The following is a 17,100-nucleotide window of genomic DNA, read 5'->3' as shown; positions in this document are numbered from 1 at the left end:
GCCGTATGACAGTATTTCGAGGGGGAGGGCGAACTCACCCCGCTCTCGGCCATACCAGGGCATTTGGGTTGACTTGAGAGACGAGATTAAAGCTGATCAACACAGTAGCAAAACTGCAGCATTAGGTCGACAATTATCGACTAGACGATGTACATGATAACGCGTTCCTCGAGGGTGAAAACGGCCAAAATTATTTCTCCACCGTGCCGGCTAGTCCATGGCGCGAAGCTGCTTGGTGCGCGCCGGTTTTCCCTGAGCTTGACAACAATCGGCAAACTATTTATTATTCAGTGACCCAACTGCTGGATGATTTGTCTAGGGCCCTGTGATATTTCATTGACTTTTGGTGGAGTTTTGTTCTCTGAGCTGGATGTTTTGGTCGTGGAGCTTTCATCATTCTTCTGAACGACATCATCAGCACAGACTTCTGAACAAAACTCCACCAAAATCATCCACCTGAGCTACAAATATTCTCCACCATCTCAATATTTCATTGGCCCTACGAATTCATTTTTGGTTCATTTTCCTGGTTTCCAACGTACCTTTGGCGACATTTCTTTCTCTCCGAGTGGAGATGAAAAAGCAAGACGTCCACATTTAGCCTCTAAAAAACTCCAAAACACTGTATCTTCATACTTGTTCGGAGATGACAAGTATGAGTGAGTTCTCAGTGTATCCGTCCGTTTAATTTCACGGAAGGTTAACAATCACAGCAATTCAAAGTAATTCACCGTTGGAGAGTGACAAATAAGGTCGAAGTTTTGTAAATTGTACCTAGGCACATCGAAGACAAAGTGTGATTGAGTATTGAATAGTTTTACAGTACTATGACCTTCAGGTCACATCCAGCTCATTTTCCTTGAATGTGCCCGTCATAATCGAGTGTAGGGTATTTACAATCCTTTTTTGTTGACTTCTAGTTATATTTGTATCACTTATAATTTTCTCCAATTGTTTTTTTTGTTATCGAATGTATGTGCATCCTATGTGTCTGTCAAGTATCGATCTGCGTTTACTCATGTTCTTTTGTTTAGACTTAAGCTATCAAAGGCTGAACGTTATATGAAGTTAGAATGGCAGTTAAAGTTGCACTTAATTGCTTACGGGTTCTCTGCATACAAAGTCATGTTGTCCATGGATATGTCGGCAATAAAATAGCTGTTTTTCCTTTGCAAGTTAGTTTATTTTTGTTATATTTTTGGTTTATAGGTCTTAGGTATAGAAGTTGACTATATTAACTCTGTACAGTTTTCAAATCACACAGGTTTGCGTACTACTAGTCATAACGTATACAGGCTATGCTTTTGTCAAGGGGCAGGTGTTGGATGCTGCGAGCATGAAAGATTTATATCTTGGTTTGAAGGCGAATGGCCTCAACAAGTATACTCATGTGCTCACAGGTACTAGTTAATATCATTTTAAATTGTTCGTTTCCCGGTTTCTAGGTTACCTGGGGTCACCAAGCTCTTTAGAAGCGGTCGCAGATATTGTATCCGACCTCAAAAAAGAGAACTCAAATATAAAATATTGTAAGTGCACATAATTTGGTAAAATTTACTCAAATAGACTGCGATCCCGTCCTAGGTGATAATGGAAAGCTTGTGAGTTTCTCTGTCCGATCATTTCTAAAGTCTGCATATTGTGTCTACTACGGTCAACATTCTCAGGAGTTCAGATATTGATAAAGACTGAAAGCCAAGAATTTGGAGTACGAAAGGTGACGTAATATCTCGGCCATGCCATAGCCATACTTAGCCTCCTACCTATTCGTCTATTTATACTTTCAGCCCCATATATTTTAACTGGGCTCTCAGATTAGTTTCAGTTAATAAGTTTATTATTATAACATTCTGGTGATGTAGCTTATGTCGATGCTGGTCGTCCAGAAAACGGTAAATTTTTATGATAAATGAGAGCAAAAATGATGCACCGAATCTTTGCTTGACTCAAGAGAACTGAGAAGACATGTGTGTAAGAAAATATAGCAATCGTTTATAAACTACAAGTCGTTTGAATAGTATCGTCACCTAACAAGTCATTTTGTTTTGGCAAACACCTAACATAAAGGTTTTAACTTCAAAAATCTATACTTTTATATTCATGTTAATGTAATGAAGTTACTGACTTTGTGTACCCTGCTTTGGGCCATATTCTAGTCAAGCACCGATGATAATATCCAACAGTCTAAAGTGAAAAATATGGATATTTAAGACAAAGTTTCTTCAGTTTTCTTGTTATTTTGTTTTCGACTAAAATGGTTTTTAAGTGATTCATATACAACTATCAAATTTATTATCTAGTTTGCATACGCTATGAATTGTTCGTGGTTTAAATCCTTGCTCCGTTTGTTTTCAGTAATGTATTCACGACGAACTATGACAGCTTATATGCAGTAACCACAATGATTTAGTAGTACTTTTGCTGAGACTACAATTTATGGACGACCTTTGAGTGATGCTAGATTGATCTTGAGTGTTCACTTAATAACCAGGATCAAATGAGGATTATGAATCCTTTTTAGGAATTAGAATTAGGATTTACAGTCCATGATTAAGCTTAGAAATTAGATTTCGAGTTTTCATCACGAACTAGCATAAGCTATAATGCCGAAAACTCTATTTATCCAAATGAATGGGTGAATTTCGCGCCAAAACCCGAGACCTGTTGTCTTACATGTGATTGGTTCACCCATAAATTATAGTCTCGCCGCACTTTTACCTAGATTATGCATATTCAACTTATCTTAAAATTGTCATTATTCAGAAACAGTTAGTTTGTTTATATTCGCATCATTACATTTTCTCAACATGCTTTGTGCTGTTTTTCTGACGATTTCCGTAGCCGTTGACAAGTGCTTACAATTAGTCAGCGCCCAGCTTTTAAAGTCAAACTAGCTACTATTTAAAATAAAAGATACATAGAGTCTCATAAGAGTAGAATATATTGGAAAATGACTTATTTTACCATTATTATTTAGTTTACTCCCTCACTCCACTTGATGTCCATATTCTTGTACTTTTTCCAGTCTTTTTTTGAAGTGTTATTGTTGTTTTTCGTCAACTTTGACTAAACGTTTTTCGTTTTTCAACTATTTTTTTATATCAGTACGTTCCACCCGAACTCGTCCAGATATACCAAGAAAAAATACTCCCTTTATCAGATGTCATTTTGCCAAACCAATTTGAAGCAGAGTAAGGTTTATCTGTTGTTACTGTCATTGTTGAATGGTAGCTGTACATATGATTTGTTTTCCTATAGGTATTTTTTGATGCCCGCCAGTCGTAAGCTACGTGTATCCTAACACGTCTGTCTGTTCAAGTTACCAGACTATCAGAACAGAATTAAACAGTCAAGGCAAATGCCGGAGTATTAGAGGCAGTATCAGTTGTATCAGAAAGTACTAGGCCTAGACAGTGATTCTAGAAGAAAGAAGGAATTCGCGAACTAAGACGTACAATGTAATCTTGGAACTCAAGATCTGAAGATGAAGAGTGAATGCATCTGCATCATTTTAACCTATTTTGAGCCATATCATACAATTTCTTACGCCATTGATTACGATAATTATGTAGACTCTAACCAGGTAGTCTCTACCTACGTACACGACTCAGTCGAATAGTCAGTTACTTCACGGACTGATTTTGTGCTTGAATTTGGTCATCCAAAACCAACTCCTACTTCAGCTAACAGCACACATCGAGGTAGGCGACAGTTAGGGATACTCAATACACGTCCCAGTTACCTCAGTCGATTAAAATTGATTACCTATCTCATCAACCTATTTGCCATCTTTCCTTAGTAACCTGTGTCTATCGTCAGCATTCCTCACTTAGCGGTCCCAACACACATAGCCAATGTTTGTAGGTAAGGACTAATAATAGTCTTAAAGCACTAGGCTTCCAACCAATATGCCACAGATTTGAACAGCTGTATCCCATTGTTAGTTTTCAATTAAAATGTAGCTCAAAACGAAGATCATAAACTTGTGTTTCGTAAATAAGTTACATCAGTTCATATTAATGTACTGCCACAACTTATCTCGCCAAATTAAATGAAGCCGCCTAGGGTTTAAACTCGTAACTCAGTTAATAAAATTCTCCTTCCATAAACAAATCATTATAATATTATGTAAATCATGCATTGTACTATGCATTAATTTGTAAGTCTCATTTGTCTATCTTTATGTATTACTCTTTCTTACAACAGAATACTAAGTGGTATACGAATAACGGATGAAAAGTCTGCTTTAAATTGTATCAACTACTTACATAAAAAATATCAGATTCCAACTGTAATTATTACAAGTACTAATGTAACTTTATCACCAGTAATGTATGGTTATGGAAGCCGTTTAAAGAATCCAATGAAAAATAATCATAATAATAGTAGTGATTTGTTAAATCAAACGAATGGTTCAGTTACGAACAACACTTCAAGTAATTCATTCTGAACTCATATACTTGCTTATCTGTTTACTTTTTCTTGAAGCTACTAAGTTTATCAGTATTAACAGATAGTTCCCATTTAAACATTAAAATTAAAACACGAATTTTAGCGAAGGGATCTCTCTCTTTTCAACGAATTTATTATCAAGCTGTACAATCGTATATATATGAAATTTTTTGTTTTTGTAAAAGTACTAATTCCGTGAGGAAATGTGAACACAGTTAATAAAAAAAGGGTTATAATACTAGATTACGTAATATGAATAACAATTACAATAGATTTAGTGAATATAATAAGATGATCCAAATGCTTTTTGTTATAATAATTAAAGGTCATAGAGGTGTAAAAATAAATAAGGTGATATGATGATGAGTATTTACGAATAAAACAATAAGAATATAAGACATAAGTAAGGGGAGAATGCAGTAATAAAAATAATAATAATAATTGGATTATCAAAATACTTAAGGCCAAGGTAACGATAACGATAAGACGTACTTCTTTTGTACGCATAGTTCTGATTTAAGCTCTTGGATGGTAAGAGCTTCGGCTATTTTTAAAAGTTGGATGCGAAGAAATCTGGGTAGATTTGAACGAATCATATAAACAACCTTAAATTCATTTCTTGGATCTGTGGAATGGTTACAGTCGATTAGGTGTTCAATTATAGAACTCCTAACTGCTTTCCTTTCCCCTTATAGAACCAAGCTGGAATATGTTCCCGTATCCGAGTTGAAAGCGAGCGCTGGCTACGGCCAATGTATATGATTAACAAAATTCCCTAATGTTAGACAATTTGATTTATCTCTAGTTATATTATCACAAAATTTTCAACAGATTGTTACCTTTCAATTATTAACTCAGTAGGAAAATATCGATCAGACCCCCAAATGCCGTGGTACGACCGAAAGTAAGGCGAGTCAGCTCTCTCTCTCGAATACTCTCATATTGCTACGTGCATGCAACCAATGCCAGGGAAGTCCTACTCACTGCCTTCTCTAGGCATTACTGTTGTTTACGAAATTGAGAGGACAAAAAGCGAATGTTCGGCGCTTTAATCGGGCCGGTGGATATGGAGGACCCACCTAAGGTAGTTGGAAAATCGTGATTCTAAGCCAATGGTGTACATGGGCTCCAAGATCCTAAAGGAACAAGTTGTATATGAACCAATTATTGATCACCGGCTACCATAGGACTGCATCTCCTGACGTTGCTCTACTGCCTTGTGGATTAGACCTTTAGGTCGAAGGCTCGGAATATGTCCATCTAAGGAAACCAACTGCTTCGATTTGGGCATTAATACAGTATCCCAGCTCTCACATAAATCTATTTGGTGCCTTTTTGTACGAATGTTTATGTGTTTAAATAAATAAATAATAACTAGTTTTTTTGCCAGTCTATAAATATCTTCTCTCGAACCATAAAGTTGGTGACTCGAACAAAGTAAAGATGACTCTTACAAATTTACTTAATATGAAATTTCACAGATTGAAATCATGAGTCAATTGAAGCTAGACCACCATAAAAAAGCTGGATCGTGGATGCGCACTGCCGAGGAGTCCCATACTAGGACGAAACGACCGTTCAGTGCTTCCAGGTTTTCCATGGTGGTCTAGCTTCAATGGACTCATGATTTCAATCTGTGAAATTTGTAAAATCTCCACAAATCCCTTTTGTTAATATGAAATTGTCATAAAATGGTGATTTTAATACGCATTCCAGCTGATGATGATGTCAGTAGTAAAAACGATTTCCAAAAAAAAATGCATTTTACGGTTTGGAATTCCAATATTACACCATTTATCTGTCTATTTGTTATCATTGGTATTGTACTATTATTATTTTGAATCTTTTGTAAGGTTTTAAATGTTCTTTTGTTTCCAAATTTTACAGAATACGATCGTGTACGTTTTAAAATTCCACATTTTGATTACCATTTTATTGGAACTGGAGATTTATTCGCTGCTTTAACATTAGCTCATTTAGAGACAAAAATTGAGAATGAAAATGGACAACAAATACCTAAATATTCCTTCAAAGTAATTCAGCATGATCTGCCATTGTTTCAGTTCTAACCATAAAATATTTTCTTACTCATTTTATTTCATTTTCATTTTATTTGTGTGTGGGCTGTGATACTACCCGGGTGCTCAGACCGAAGCAGGTGGTTATCTTAGGGAGCCACACCCCAAGCCCTTGACTTAAAGGTCTGACCCACAAGGCAGTGGATCAACGTCAGGAGATGCAGTCCCATGGTGTCCGGTGACCAACAATTGGTTTATGCGCCATTTGTTCCCTCAGTATACTGGAGCCCATGTGCACCATTGGTTTGGAATCAGGGTTTCCCAACTGCCCTGGGTGGACTCACCGGCCCGGTTAAAGCACTGGACATTCGCTTTTAGCCCTCTCAATTTCGTAAACAATAGTAATGCCGAGAGAAGTCAGTGAGTAGGACTTCCCTAGCAGAGGCTGTATACGTGTGGCCGTGCGAGAGCATTTCGAGAGGAAGGGCGGGCCCACCCCACTTTCGGCCATACCAGGACATTTGGGCATTAAAATGCATTAAAAACGCACTAAATAATCTTTAGGTTATGGGATCATGATTTCGCAACCTGTTTTCTTGTTTTATCCTATTTTAAGGTAACAAGTACCTGTTTCTTTTTTAGGATGCTTTCCAATCGGTTCTTAGTACAATCCAAACTGTTCTATCAAAAACATTAAAAATATCCGAAGGAGGTTAGTTGGTTTGATTTGTTCTATAAGATCCGTCTATAATTATTACCGATTTGAATGTGATCCCATATGACTGGTATTGATCACTGATCGTCTACATTTACAAGAAAGTACAAAAATCCTCTTATGACTGTTACAGAGCAATCGTCCGACACTTAACTAGAGAACACCTGACTGATTTCAGTCGAAACAAGACGATACATGATTAACTTTGATGGGACACAAATCCTTCAAAAAGATATTTAATTCTTTTAAATAATTAACTACAGTTCGAAAGCCTACATATATGAACAAGCCAAAATAATTTGAATAGATGGAGTATAGTTAGATGGACCATAAAAACTATTGATTAATTATAAATATAACCTACCATTTCTTCTCTTATTACGTTCTCATTACGTTTTACACCAAAATGAATCGTATTCACACTAAAATCTCGAATCTAACATCTTAACAGGACAATTATTTGATATCAGAAAGGGGTTTTGTAGATATTATAGTAATTTCATAGTTGAGTTCATGAGTCAGTTGAAGCTAGACCACCATAGAAAACCTAGAAGCACTGAATGGTCGTTTCGTTCTAGTATGAAACTCCTCGAAAGTGCACATCCACGATCCCCGCCCTGCGAGATTTGAACGCAGGAACTATTGATATCGCACGCGAACGCTTAACCTCCAGACCACTGAGCCGGCGTCGAATGGTGTTAATGTCTAACTTCAACCAATCCACGAAATTGAGCTACCATCCACCATTGTGTTCAGTGAGTTACTATCTCACACCCAACACGATTGAACTTCACTGGTGGCAACTTTTTAATAGAAATCCCGGATTAACCTCTTGAGATTAATCACTACTAAGCACATGATTATTATTAGTATAAGAAATTTTGTGAAACTTGTTAATTTCTATTGCTTCCCATCAGCAAATGACCTTCGTGATATTTTTTTTATTATTGATGGGTTTATTCAATATTATATTTCGGTACAATATAGAATTCTCAGCACAAGGTATTTCAACAAGTTCCTTCTACAAAAAAACAACAGTAACAAAAGGAAAAGGGTGGAAAAAGATCTAAAAAAAACTGTACAACTTTCCAAATTAGAGACATGTTTAAGAATACAGGTTATTGACTAGGTTAGCTCTAACAACTTGTTTGTCACGGAGTATATTTGCTAGGTAGGGTATTATAGGAGTTCTATACCTAAATGCATGGATTTTAATGTATTGACGTCTCATCCTACCAGAAGATATACAAGGAGAAAGATAAGAGTGAAGGGGATGGTTAGTATCTAATAAGATAACACCTGCCAGGAGTTTGCCAGACTTTAGATGTCTATCCATAACCATATTAATAATGACCTCGAAAGATTCATTACACACCTTACTAAATGCCTTCAGCACTCTTTGCAATACAGCAAAGTCTTTTCTTAAAAACCCGGAAAAGAATAATGTAGAACAGTAAAAAATAATAGATAATATACAGGAATCGATCAATTGTAAGAGTAAATGACGAATAATCCCAAGAGCATGCAGTCAGATGAAAAACTTTCTTCAATAACAGTAAAACATGAGAAGACCAAAAGAGATTAGAGGAAATGGTAACATCAAGTTAATTAACCTTCAACACTATGCGACACTACGGAGTTCCTGAGAAGATTGTCAAGATTATCCGGAACTCATACGACGGACTACAGTGCAAGGTCGCGCATGGAGGACAGCTGACAGATGCATTCCAAGCAAGGACCGGAGTCAAACAAGGCTGTCTACTCTCTCCCTTCCTCTTTCTTCTGGTGGTCGACTGGATTACGAAGACCTCGACATCTGAGGGAAAACACGGCATACAATGTACAGCTGAGAATCAATTAGCCGATTTGAACTTCGCAGATGACCTAGCCCTCCTATTGCATGCACATGAACAAATGCAGATAAAGACAGCCAGTGCAGCAGCAGTCTCTGCATCAGTAGGCCTCAACATACACATGGAGAAAACCAAGGTCCTCAAATTCAAAACGAAGAACAGCAATCCAATCACTCTTGATGGCGAAGCTCTGGAAGATGCAGAATCCTTCACATACCTGGGAAGCATCATCGATGAGCAAGGAGGTTCAGATGCAGACGTAAAGGCGAGGATTGGCGAAGCAAGGACAACATTCCTACTATTGAAAAACATGTGGAACTCAAAACAACTTTCAACGAATATCAAAGTCACAATCTTCAATACGAATGTCAAGGCAGTTCTACTGTACGGAGCCGAAACTTGGAGAACTACAACAACCACCATCAAGAAGGTACAAGTATTTATAAATAGCTGTCTACGCAAGATACTTTACATCCATTGGCCGGATACCATCAGCAACAGCCTTTTGTGGGAGAGAACAAACGAGCTTTCAGCTGAAGAGGAAATTAGGAAAAGACGATAGAAATGGATAGGACATACACTACGCAAATCGTCAAACTGCATCACGAGGCAAGCCCTAACTTGGATTCCTGAAGGAAGGCGGAAAAAAGGAAGGCCAAAGAACATATTACGTCGGGAAATAGAATCAGATATGAAAAGGATGAATAACAACTGGAAGGAGCTGTAAAGGATTGCTCAGGACAGGGTTGGATGGAGAATGCTAGTGAGCGGCCTATGCTCCTTCACGACGAGTAACTGGCGTAAGTTAGAAAAAAGTAAGTAAGTAAGTAAGTACTGTGATAATTAAAGAGTTTCTAATGGCACTAACATTATAAGATCTCAAAATGGTGTTTTAAACTATTGATTTTTCTCCCTACAACTATATTTCACTGTTATTCCTCAATTATGTTTGGTGTAAATTGATCTTTCCTCCTTTTTTTTTTAAAGAATCATTGAACCTTTCTGAATCTGCACGAATCGAACTTAAAATCATCCAAAGTCTTGATGATATTCGAAATCCAATATTAGGGGATTATGTTGAAGAAATGTAATTAAAGAAAAATATAAAAATAAAGAAGTTTCATATGTATAATACATTTTTTGGTATTATACTATTCCTCTGCCTATGTATGGGTGTGTGTATGTATGTAGATTCCCAGTTGATCTTTCTCATCTGTAATACTTTCACCTTTGTTTACTTTAATTATCTGAGAAATGAAATACAGAATTAGATTACATTGTTGGAGATTTTAATTGTTTTCTTTCTGGCATTATGGTATTACTAGGTCGTATACCTTTTTAAGTGGGTACTATTGTAGTGTGAGCTACTTATATTTACATAAGTAGTATATAACGATGGTCAGGCATTAGATAGTGGTTGGAGGTAGTCGACAGGAAACCCTGGACCCGGGGGTTTCGTGCTACCTGGCACTCGTCATCAAAGTGTATCTGTAATCTTGATGGAACTGGTGCTCCCTGACAGATTCGATGGTGGCCAAATTGCAACATGGTTGATAGCATTCGATCTGCACTAAATAAGGACTAGACACGCATGACATTGATCGCCACCCAGTGATCAATCAATTGTGATGGTCGGGCATTGAATGTATTTCAGTAGAAGATCGAGAAAGAAAGAATGAGAACGGAAGGCAATTGGTATGAAAATGTAGGAACAATGAAATCTGAAACGATGGATTGATATTTGCTGAAGAAACAACCAAGTTTGAGTCAATGGATTGATACTTTGCAAATTAAGTATTTATGGTATGGTTGTTAGATTTTTAATGAGATATTCTCTAATGTTGTGCTCAACTACATTCGATTGCCCTTACTCGTATTCTTGTTCACTATTCTATGACATTATACAGGTGGGAAAACTTCGTGTTTATGGTGTGTGTTTTTTCTGTCTATTTTCTTTTATTATGTTTATAAACCACCTTAATTCTTCAGTTGATATCAATAATCAAATTATACGTTAAGAAATGTCTCTATCACTCTGTTGTTATTTATATTTATTGTTGGTACTCGGTTACTTTTCGTGGAGAAATATAAGTCACCAACTAGCAATCTCCATCCAACTCTGTCCTGGACAATGCTTTCCAGTTGCTATTCATTCTTTCGATATTTACTTCTAATTCTTAGTGAAGTGTATTATTTGGTATTCCTCTTTTCTGTTCACCTCCAAGATTCCAAGTTAGCGATTGCCTCGTGATGCAGTTTGATAATTTCCTCAATGTGTGTCTTATTCACTTCCAATGTCTTTCCTAATTTCTTCTACAGCTGGAAGTTGGTTTGTTCTCTCTCATAGTAGGCTGTTGCTGATGGTATCCGGTCAACGGATATTAAGTGTCTTGCGTAGACAATTGTTTGTAAATACTTGTACTTTTTTCATGATAGTTATAGTAGTTGTTCACGTTTCAGCTCTGTACAGTAGGACTGTCTTGACGTTCGTTATGAAGATTCTGACTATGATATTGGTTGACAGTTGTTTTGAGTTCTATATGCTCTTCAACTGTAGGAATGCAGCTTTTGGTTTACCAATCCTAGCTTTTACGTTTGCATCGGATCCTTCTTGTTCATCAACGATGCTGCCACATACGTGAATGTTTCCAACTGTTTCAGAGCTTCTTTATCAAGTGTGATTGTATTGGTGTTCTTCGTGTTGTATTTGAGGGTCTTGGTTTTTCCCTTGTGTATGTTCAGGCCTACTGATGCAGAGGCTGTAGCTATATTGTTTGTTTTGACCTGCATTTGTTGGTGTGTATGGGACAGAAAAGCTAGGTCATCTGCGAAGTTTAAATCATAAGGGCGGCCTGCTTGAGCATCTGGGCTACCTGTTCCTGCCATCTAGATATTTCAACAAGTTATCTATTGTTGTTTGTTTTAATATATCATTATGTTTATTAATCGCATAACCTATTCTGCTGCGTTTCTGAAAAGTGTACAACCTTTCGTTGTCAAAGTTACAGAAAGCTCAATAAGAGACAATATGGTTGCTGGCAATGTACAACGAAAAGAATGTACATTATTCAGTTGTTCATTCACTGAAGTGCTAACATCTAACTGGCGATTCCTCAATATTTATCGCCAGGACCGACCAAGAAGAAAGAAACGGAAACTTGTTGAAATACTTTGCGCTGAGAATTCTATATTGTACCAAAATTATAATATTGAATAAAGCTAATAATAATAATAAATCGTCTACTTGATTCTGAACTGTCCACTTTATTCCGTTCCTCCCCTCCGATGTGAAGGTCTTCATAATCCAATCAACCACTAGACGGAAAAGAAATGGAGAGAGTAAGAAGCCTTGTCTGACACTGGTCTCCACCTGGAATTCATGTGTCAGTTGTTCTCCATGTACGACATTGCAGTGTAGTCGGGCGTATGAATTCCGTACGATGTTGACGATTTCATGTACACCATAGTGCCGAAGAGGATTCTCTTATCCACGTTGTCAAACGCTTCCTCGTTTACTTACATGAATAAACTCAAATAAGGTCGATTTAAATCAAAAGATCCTCAGAAGGAGGTAATCAACCACATATTGGATTTTTAGTAACTGAACAACTGGATAGACAGAATATTTCTCAATGTATTTGTGTGTTAAGTATAACTGAGTAAAAAAGATTGTTCAATTAAGCAACATACTCAACAGATTACGATGTTTCATTGGTATGTTTTTGAGAAGTAATGGAAAGTTCTCCGTGTCATTGTATTGACGTTCGTGCATTCTATAGTCAGTTTCATAATGTTGATAGAAAATTCAGTAATCACAAACTCTTAAATGCACAGTAGATATTCACTTTTAAGCTCTATATATATTAGTTAGTTAACACCGAAATTACTTAACCCATTTATAATAATTAAAAATACCACAGAGAGAGAGACATTAGTTAGAGAACTATGAGAAGCTAATAAACACTGGATATTTAGTTCATCTTAGAATAGGATTCCTAAGAAGTACGCACTCACAACTCTCATCACAATGTGATTTATCCCTTGGTGATTGATTTACCTATGTACATTTATTTAAATCTGAAAACTGGGTCTCATGATTTTATTGGATTCCTAGATAATGTCAAAATGCATATAAACCGTTATGTACTCTAAAGTGAATTTTTCCATTAAAGACACAGTGGTCTAGAAGTTAAGCGTTCGCGCGCTACTGATAGGTCCTATGTTCGAATCTCGCGAGTTAGGGTCGTGGATACGCACTGCTGAGGAGTCTCACGATAGGGTTAAACGACCGTCCAGGTTTTCTATGGTTATCTAGCTCCAATTGACTCATGAACTCAACTATTAAATTGCTATAATATCCACAAAAACTTATACTAATCAGCATATGCTCACTAGTGATTGGCTTCAAGAGGTATTTCCTGGAGTTCTAGCGAGAAGCAGTGACCAGTGGAGTTCAACCGCGTTTGTTTTGAGATGGTAACTCATTGAATACAATGGTGGACGACGATGCAATCAACGTTAACAATGTTTAAAGTAGGTATTTACATTTGTGTATAAGAGACATTTATGAAAAGTGTTAAGATTACAGATTGTGTTTATACGTAAATGATGTAAACAGAAATTGGATGACCTACTCAGTATAAAGTGAACTAAAGAACCATGTACCTATTTATATTCGATCAGTTTGATTATATTTCCTTGAAGAAGCTTGGACCAGATTAACGGGCAAAACGTTGGATTTACTTCGAATTCATTCGCTGAGATTTCTACAAATACATTCTTTTTTCATAAGCAATGGTAGCTTAAATACTCTCCAGTTGATGACCAATGGATTTCTAACAATGATATGATGTTTACATATAGTGATGGTCACTTTGTAAAATATAACACACTGATTTTGAATTACGATATAATACCTTCAAGGGTGTATATTGTCTTATTTTCGCTTTGACTATTGATCTATTCGTGACTGCTACAATTCGTATTAGATAGACTTGGAAATCCTTCCACAGTGTAAGCAACCGGGAAGTGATAACCGTCCTCATACTTCTAATAGCGCTCAAGACCATTGTATTCATAATCAACCTCCATCTTCAATTCCTATTACATCGACTTTCAACTTCCTCTTTTGGTTTCTTTCTCATGTGTCATCATAGCAAACGATTCAAAATAGGGAATCACTAGTTTGTTTATTACGTCATTACTCTCAATTCTACTTTTCATAAATTGTTCGTTGAGACAGTCAGTACTCTCCTCAGAATAGAAAGCCAACTTTTATCAAAGTATATTCCTGAATATTCATATAAGACAGTACTGCAATTTAAACATTTACAACAGAACTAGTTTAATCTTTGAAGTAAAGTTGAAATGATTAGACTAAACCAGTACTTCAATTGATTACTTATATTCTTTCCTATTCCATACATTGACAAATACTGATAATATAAAATACGAAGTTGGCTTTCATCAATTTATGCGATAGAGTGTTAAGTACTTTACGAATTGACAGTGTAAAGTACAATACTGTCAAATAATGGCAATTCATACTGCGGTGTGTACTACTGATGTCGTTAGATATAAGTAGTATAAATCATCAATCAAAAGCGGTAGAAATTTAAGAAGATCGAAAAAAAAGTAGAACGAGAACAGACAATGATTGGTGTGGAAACGAATAAACAATCAAGTCCGAGACAATGGACTGACATTTTGCAAATGAAGTATTTACGGTATGGTTCTCAGATTTTATTAAGAGATTCCTTAATTTTGTATTCAAATACATTCGATTGTCCCCATTTCTGTTCTCATTCACTACAATACTACTGTCATGCTATTTCTTGAAAAGGAATAAAATGAAACCAGATGACACATTTATAGTCTGTAATGTATGTATTCTGCATATCCACCATCCATCTTTACTTAGAATGCTTTTGAATTAAGGCAATACGCACAGTATGCACATATATCAATAAAAGACTGATCCATTTCAATCCTAAACGTCAGTGTGAAGATTCAAACAAACAGTACTAGGTGAATATAAACTTCACCCCATTTCACAAACAAATGGCTAGTAGGACTCAGTAGCTAAGTCGATAACGCAATGGAGTTTAAAGCATAAAGTACTGGGTTCAAGTCCTGGAATGAACACTAACTCTGAGATGCAAATACATCCAGCGGACGAGTTCCAAATAGGACGAAACATGCATCCTTGATTCTATTGCTAGCCACTACCCATTACTTACTTTCGCCTGTTAATCTCAATGGAGCATAGGCCACCGACCAGCATTCTCCAACTCACTCTGTCCTCAGCCTACTTTTCCACTTCTATTTAATTGTTATTTATTCTCATATCTGTCTCCATTTGTTGGTATAATGTGTTCTTTGATCTTCCTCTTCTCCTTTAGCCTTGAGGATTCCAAGTGAGGGTGCTTTCCCCAATGTGTGTCTTATCCACTTTCAGAGCTTCTTTCTGACTTCTTCCTCCGCTGGAATCTGGTTTGTTCTCTCCCACAGTAGACTGTTGCTGATACCACTATCCATATTTGTATTTGAATTAAGTTATAAACTATTGTTCAGTTAGATAGTGGTTGGGGGTAGTCGACAGGAAACTCTGAACCCGGGTTTCTTGCTACTTGGCACTCGTCAGCAAGGTGTACCTGTAATCTTTGAGGGAACTAGTGCTCCCTGACGGATTCGATCCCGTGTCACCCAGCTTCACAGTCAGAGACGTTACCGCTGAGCTATCCGGGCCGCAACCAACCTTCTGTAGGACTGAGATGTAATCACAATTGATTGATCACTGGGTGGTGACCAATGTCATATGTATCAAGTCTTTATTAATGCAGATTGAATGCTATCGACCATGATGTAATGTCGCCATCAGCGCAGGGTTTCCTGTCGACTACCTCCAACTATCATCTAATCTCACAATAGCACACGTAGTGTCGAGTCACTTAGACTGGTAAGGACTTGACACATAGTGACGTTGGTCACTACCCAGTGATCAATCAATTGTGACTATTGTTCAGTATTCAATAGGTTTAACATACTGGTAAACCCGTCGTTTTAAACAAACAAACAAAAACAACCTATTCAATCTCAATAAGTATATATATAATTTAATTACTTGTTTTGTACAATCTTCATTATATAGTATCAATTATTAAGGTAATAAGTATTGTTGACAATTCATAATCACAATTCGAACTACAATTGAATTGAGCAAAATGATTGATCTGAAAGTTTCTACAATTTGTTGATCACAATATGATTGGATCCATTTTTTTTGGTCATTTCAAGTTATATATATCATGGAAATAGATTCACATTCTAAAAATTTTATACACCGGAAGTATGTTGGATTATTATTTTATCAACTGTAAATAATGATGTAAAAGAAACAAGCTAAAATGCAATTGACTAATATAAATGTTAATATGGACAAATTGACACGGCACCAATCCTACAAAGCAATAACAACAACAAAAACTGTATCAGTTATTATACTACTTGAATGTTTTTAATCTAAACAATTAACACACATACACCAATGATCAGGGGGGTTTCGTAGAGATTGTAGTCATTTTAATAGTTGAGATCATGAGTTAATTGAAGTTAGACCATCATGAAAAACCTAGAAGCACTGGATGGCTGTTCCATTCTAGTATAGGACTCCTTATCAGTATACACATTCACGATCCGTCCTCGTGAGATTCGAACCCAGGACTTATCGGTCTCGCATGTGAACGCTTAACCTCTAGATTACTGAGTCGGTTGGCAACCAACAGTGTTATTGTTTAATTTCAACCAATCCTCAATGTTCCGCTCACCATCTACCATTGTTTTCAGTGAATTGCTATCTCGCATCAGACTTGGTTGAGCTCCACTGGTCACTGTTTCTCACTAGGACTGCAAGAAATAACTCTTGGAGACAGTCACTAGTGAGTATATGATGGCTATGATCAGAGGGGTTTTGTGGAGATTGTAGTAATTTAATAATTGAATAGAAAATTGAATTTCCGGTATTTATCAACTTAATGGTATATATCCAACGAAATAAGATAAA

The 17,100-nt window shown here is 36.5% G+C and overlaps 1 protein-coding gene across 4 annotated transcripts; it reads left to right on the top strand.

The window, feature by feature from the left end:
• Positions 1 to 827: 827 nt before the first annotated feature.
• MS3_00009329 (uncharacterized protein) lies at positions 828 to 11,378 on the top strand. Of its 4 annotated transcripts, XM_051217683.1 has the most exons (12): positions 828 to 884; positions 921 to 998; positions 1,035 to 1,175; positions 1,210 to 1,264; positions 1,296 to 1,400; positions 1,446 to 1,529; positions 1,567 to 1,601; positions 3,106 to 3,191; positions 4,207 to 4,436; positions 6,340 to 6,485; positions 7,113 to 7,182; positions 10,026 to 11,378. In XM_051217683.1, the coding sequence occupies exons 3-12, from the start codon at positions 1,074 to 1,076 to the stop codon at positions 10,127 to 10,129; spliced, it is 1,017 nt and encodes a 338-aa protein (XP_051065116.1). In that variant the 5' UTR covers positions 828 to 884; positions 921 to 998; positions 1,035 to 1,073; the 3' UTR covers positions 10,130 to 11,378. The 4 variants fall into 4 exon arrangements, with proteins under 4 accessions (XP_051065116.1, XP_051065119.1, XP_051065117.1 ...); XM_051217684.1 differs by lacking the exons at positions 921 to 998; positions 10,026 to 11,378 and having other exon boundaries at positions 1,567 to 1,717; positions 7,113 to 8,022; XM_051217685.1 differs by lacking the exon at positions 921 to 998 and having other exon boundaries at positions 828 to 889; positions 1,035 to 1,400; positions 10,026 to 10,331.
• Positions 11,379 to 17,100: the final 5,722 nt, after the last annotated feature.

The sequence above is a fragment of the Schistosoma haematobium genome, chromosome 5 (assembly GCF_000699445.3).
Source record: "Schistosoma haematobium chromosome 5, whole genome shotgun sequence".
Classification (NCBI taxonomy): domain Eukaryota; kingdom Metazoa; phylum Platyhelminthes; class Trematoda; order Strigeidida; family Schistosomatidae; genus Schistosoma; species Schistosoma haematobium.
The sequence above is the reverse complement of the archived record's forward strand: the minus strand, read 5'-3'. Positions and strand labels throughout refer to the sequence as shown.